This window comes from Rhagoletis pomonella, unplaced genomic scaffold (assembly GCF_013731165.1).
Source record: "Rhagoletis pomonella isolate Grant_MI unplaced genomic scaffold, Rhpom_1.0 Rhpom_scaffold_00004, whole genome shotgun sequence".
NCBI classification, from domain to species: Eukaryota; Metazoa; Arthropoda; class Insecta; order Diptera; family Tephritidae; genus Rhagoletis; species Rhagoletis pomonella.
In genome coordinates this window covers 26188627-26194452 of record NW_023458558.1, presented here as the reverse complement: position 1 = coordinate 26194452, position 5826 = coordinate 26188627, and the positions used below count along the sequence as shown (strand labels likewise).

Here is a 5826-nt window from a genome sequence, read left to right as displayed (position 1 = left end):
CTCAGTGTGCACTTATTATCCTCTAAATAAATACAATTTGTTCCACAGGCAAAGAGAAATACATATTTGAATTTTTGTTTGTTTTATGATCGTTTTGTTTACCAACCCAACGACCTATTTTTTATTTCATCTGTTTAAGACTATTTTATATGTTGTAAGTTTTGTAAACTAATTTGTAGATTATTATATTTTCACATAAACATAAGAATAGTTGTATCATATAAAATACAAAAATATTAATTTTAGGGATTAAAAAATATAAGTCTCCCCACATAATGATGGAGGAGAGTTTTCTCACATGCAATCACAATGTGACAATAATTTGAACAACTTAACAATTACACCTTAAAGTACACATTTATGTATAGATGTACATCTGTACCTATTTATTTCTATATCAACGTTTGGCTGCTTATGATAACTTTTAATGTAAATTTTTTTAATTACTACATAAATACATAAGTATATGCAGCTTAGGTACCCAATAATCAACAAATGTAATAAATGAATAGATCTCTGGTAATTCTAGTTCTCATGGATCCCTCCATTCCAACTACAGTGCAAAAGGTGCGGCTCGCATAAGAGCACGTTTTAGTTTTTTCTCCATCTTAACCAACTCCTTTCTTCGCGTTCGTAGCATCAAATTTCGCTCCAACAGCTTACGCTCTGTTTCTTTTTCCTGCTCTTCGCGTTCTTTGTTCTTTCTACGTGAAACCCGGCTGGCCTCGTTGTTCTTTGCACGATCGAGTAGTCTCTTGCGGTCCACATCTGGCATACTTTCTAATTGCGCTGGATCTGGTTGATCGCTGTGCTGCTTAGCGGGACGGCCACGTTTCCTTTTATTACTATTCGTCTGTTGGTTGAACGAGATGTTGGATGGCGCGGGTGAGTAGGGAGTTGTGCTTGTTGTAAAAGAGTAACTGCTTTGCGGTGTCGATGGTGATTCCTCATCGGTGTATGTGTACGGACTGGTATGATCCTTCAAAGACTCTACAATATCTCCAATATTAACAACGGAATTTCCCAGATAAATAGAAGACTCAATATCCATTTTTTCATCCTGAAAATAGAGATAGTAAAAGAGGTTGGTTAGTTCGGTACTTACATATATTGTATGTAGCTATGCATGTGTGTATTTATCAAAAAATAAAAATAAAAAAATAATAATATTACTAAGGCGACGCTACGATACATCTGCCGACGTTTGGTTGTGAAATTGCCTGCTGCACACCGAATGTACATAGATAGCTGCGAGTCATTGAGCTACTAACTGACCAGCGCCAATATAGAAATGCTCACACAATCGCTAGGCAAAAGCATGATGCAATGCGTAAGCGCGAAAATGAAAACCCGAAACACGATACCCGAAGTCAGTCTATTTTATTGTTAATTAATAGTTTTTATAGCAGTGAACAGCGCACCCTCTAATAACATACCTGCAGATCTACAATGCCACCGAGCACAATTGGCGTGGAGAGTGGATCTTCTGCTGGCACAGTTGGTAGATGCACCTTCAGACGCTTATTACGCAATCTGGTGCTGTGTTTTAATGTTGATACTGATGGTAGACTAACGGGTGCTACTGCCATTGCCACCGGTTCGGTGACTGCTACGAACGTGTTGTCGCCCTCACAAAAGATGTCGTCATCTTCAATTTTCGGAACGAAAGGCTCCGAGTTGTCGATGAAATTAAATTGCATTTGTTGGCTATTGCTCACATTATTGCTACTGCATACAGAAGCACATGCGAACATAGGATTTTGTGAGCTAAGCAAAATGTCGTCCAGTTCTTTGCAGTTATTGAAATCGACTGCGTTTTCGCTGATGTCGGGCAAATCTGGCATAGAATCGATATTCAATGTAGAATCTTGGCTTGGCTGCCATTCCTCCAAATTTAGGAGATCGCACGAAACGAGATATTGTTGGGATAGATCTTCTACATATTCACTTTTGATCAAATTTGTATTGTAACACATATTGTTGTTATTTTTATTGTTGCTGATGTTGTTAGTATTGATGTTGTTACTGCTGCAGCCGGTAAATGTGTCGTTGATATAATTCATCTCGTTACTTATGTTGTTGATGGTGTTGTTGGTGGTACTGGTGTTGTTGCTGTTGTTGCTGTTGTTCGTAATGAACATTTCTACGTTACTGCTGCTATCTGCAAGCATTTCCATGTCAAATTCAAAATCCTCAAATTCGTCGCCGTCTAGTATATTGTAGCTGTTGTTGTTGTTGTTGTTGTTGTTATCGCAGTTGCTGTTGGCGTTGCTGCCGATGCCGCTGCTGTTGCTGCCACCGATTAGGCTGTAGTTGATATTTGTTGCTGCTGCAGTAGTCGTAGCTGCTGGCTGCTGTTGGTATTCTACATTTAGCCAAAGACAATTGGAACAAGAACACAAAATATGTTAGAAAATAGTTGAGAATAGTAAATATTTAGTTTTTGTTTTTTTTTTGCTTTGCACGCACACACTGACACGCATATCGACTGACCGATGCATCGAGTTTCATTCTAAAAATTTGTAAACAAAAATATGGTAAATGGTAAAAATTTACAATACATAAATATTATCGGAAATATTTGACCTGCAAGAGGAGTGATGATTGGATAATGAGAATTTGTTAAAGCATTCCACTAAGCAGATAAACGATTGCAGAATTTTGTAAATATTTGCTAGACTTTATGAACTTCGATATAAGGGTACACGGTTTTCATTGAGCTAGTGGCGGGACAGCGCTTGAAAAACGAGCTTGGAGCGTATAGTTTCTTAATTTTTTTTGAAGCTTCTGCATAAATAGCAGCACGTTTTCGAAAACGATAATCTCAATACATTTTAGAGAACGAAAAATAACACTGAATATGGCTCAAAATCTGATGGGGGATGACAGAAAATCGTTCCACAATACATCAAATTTTTTAGTTCATTCTTTTAGAGAGGCTTATTATAATTTTTGTATTTCTTCTACATATAAGTTAAGACTATGCACGCATAAGGGCGCATCACTCTTCATAAAAAAATTGTACTGTATTTTATTTTAAGACCTCCCCCAAAATATTTCGGAAAAATATGGACTCCGAAAATCGAGTTTGCTGTAAATGAAACTAGTTTTTAAAAATATTTTTTCTAAAAAATTATATCTGATGAAAGAAGAATTTATGCTTAAAAGCTCTAAGGCTTAACAATCTTTAACAGTTTTATAAACGGAACCAAAATAATGAGATTGGAGGTATTTTCAAGTCGGTATAGCTCACGTAATCTAATACATTTTATAATAACGGTAGAAAATCTACAACTTTTCCAGGTGATGCACCCTAATATTTATGCATATTTTGGTTACGTCTTAAAAACTCAACGGGAAAAACCTGTCCTAAAATTTCAAAGCGGGCTCCCATTTCTGTATTGTAAAAATTTTTCGTTTTCATTTCGGAGTCGCTGGGATGAAAACAAAAAATTTTTTGAAATCGGTAGCCCGGTAGTAAATAAATGTGTGTTCGAATTTTAAGTATTTTCGCAAAAGAATTTCAATTTTTTTTTTGTTGGCCGAACGTAGGGATCGCCTTTTTACATTTTTCGTCATATCTTCGGCATTTACAATCGGATCTTAAAGTGTGATATATCCATGTTTTTTCCTCGAGGAGACAATTGTTTTTGTTCCAAAGTTCATTCATTCATACCGCGTTCTAGTACTTACCCACCGGCTATCAGTTCTTATCTCCACTAACGTACCACCCTAATGCGAATAAATTAAATCCCCCAAAAAAAGCATTACACTTTTGCTAAGGACGTACATATTGCGATTATTTCAGTTCTATTTTAAAGCAATTTTTTTATTGTTGAATGTTGGGGGTCACCGAAAAATGTAAAAAGGCATCCCAAAGCTTCGGCCAAAAAAACGGACATGCACGTTTGCACTGTATAAAAGGTTATTTTCAATTTGATTTTGAGACTGTAATTGGAAGTGCATGGGTAACTTGGGCTTTATTAGTAGAAAAACTAAAATTTTATTAAGTTTATCCGTTTCAAAGACAAAAGCACAACCTCAAATTATTTATTATCACAATAAAACAAAAGTTATGAACAATAACCGAATAAAAATCGGAAAGACTGCACAAAAGTTGTTAGACGAATCGAAGAGAAAAACAGCTTTAGTATTATGGGCGGTTTAACCTGCATGTCACACACAAAGCACTAACGTTTTTTTTTTCAAATTAAAATTTTTAAATATTTTTCCAAATCTAAATTTTATTTTATTTTTTTAAATTAAAATCCAGTACGTAATTTATTGTACATATTTTTTCTTTTTCGTATATCATTAGTAGAATTTTAATAAAAGATTGATACCGTCACGTACAACTATTATCGAAATTCTGTTTTTTATAATGATATTTTTTTCGAAAACCTCGCAAAAAACGCTCAAATCCACAAAAGTATTAAGAAAATGCTGCATAGTTTTAAGCGCACCTTTATCCGAAATCCAATTCGTAAGCCCGTTTATTAGCAGAGTATTGCACTTAATGAAGCAGTGCAACAATGAAAAAGACAATACCAATTAGAAGAGTTCATAACGGTGGATACAAATGTACATACATACATATGTATGCATGTATGATCTTGATCCAGAGCTCCGGCGTATTTCCAAGGCATGTGTACTCTCATACCAATACACACGCTGCGTTCTCTGTTATAATAGCGCAACTGTGATCACATGCCGTCAAAATCTACTACATTTTTTTTTGTTGTGAAATTTGCGGTTGCAACTTGTTGACATTTTATGCCAGTGCAGGTGCAGTTTTTTAAGCAAACAAAAATTTTGATTTGTGTTGTTGAAGGATTCAATTTGTCGTTTTGCTCTATATGAAGTTTAAATTTTTTTGAGGAAGGAAAAATTTGGGAGAATTAATATGAAAATTCAGCAGCGCGCCTTATGTATATGTATGTGCATATGATGTAAATATGTGCACATTCATAAATGCATTTTAGAACATTTTAGAACTGCAATCTTGTGGTTTGAAGTGCATTTTTGTGGTGGAAATATCTAATCCATATGCATCTACATATGCGCATACATACGTAATGCATTTGCACAACACACTCTTACGTGCTTTACAGCCTCAACTCTCTCGTCTCCAACAAAAAATTTGCACTAGTATTTCTCTGTTATCTATGTTTTTAGTTAGGAAGGTAAATGTTTTGTGTAAATATGCATGCTGTTATACTCTCTCATAAATTTGCAAGTAACCCTGTTAAAATGAGAGACCGTCTACGAGTAGTTGGCAGCCAGCCGCTGAGTCATCATCATCAGCCAATTTGCCAACAAATCTCATTCATAACACAAGCACAAATGTTCCAGAATGGTTGGATTGATGAAGATACCTACATATGTACATATGTACATACATACTCGTGCAAATGTACACAAATGTACAAATGTGAAAATGTCATGCTTGAATTAAGCACGTTAAAACGTGTTTGTTTTGATTTTGCATTTGCCAAATAGCTACCAAAGAGATACCACGAGGAGCTCAGCGCTTTTTAAACAGTCAATCGGTCGGGCAAGATGGTCGCGCAACAGCTGATAGCTTGAGATTTTTAATAGAAACAGACATAATGCAGAAATGTTGGTTTACGTATAAGGGCAATGCTTGAAAATTTAATGTGGAATACTTGAAATTAAAGTGGTTCTAAATTTGTATACAACAGAAACAAAACAAAAACCAACATTTAATTATGTATTATTTTTGGCGTAAAAACTCATGTGTCCAAAAAAAAATATATCAATTTGAAATGAAATTTAAATAGAAAACTCTCTCGGAATATGTATTTT

At 35.1% G+C, this 5826-nt stretch overlaps 1 protein-coding gene across 2 annotated transcripts in view; it reads right to left on the bottom strand.

Moving 5' to 3' along the window:
• Window positions 1-529: 529 nt before the first annotated feature.
• The window catches only part of LOC118737337 (probable serine/threonine-protein kinase roco9), a 47686-nt gene continuing 42389 nt past the window's right edge, over window positions 530-5826 (bottom strand). For both annotated transcript variants that reach the window (XM_036467776.1, XM_036467775.1), the window contains exons 4-5: window positions 1437-2365; window positions 530-1060 (exon numbers count right to left, since the gene is read on the bottom strand). In XM_036467776.1, the coding sequence (XP_036323669.1) occupies window positions 554-1060; window positions 1437-2365 (1436 nt within the window). In that variant the 3' untranslated portion in view covers window positions 530-553. The remainder of the gene's footprint in view (window positions 1061-1436; window positions 2366-5826) is intronic.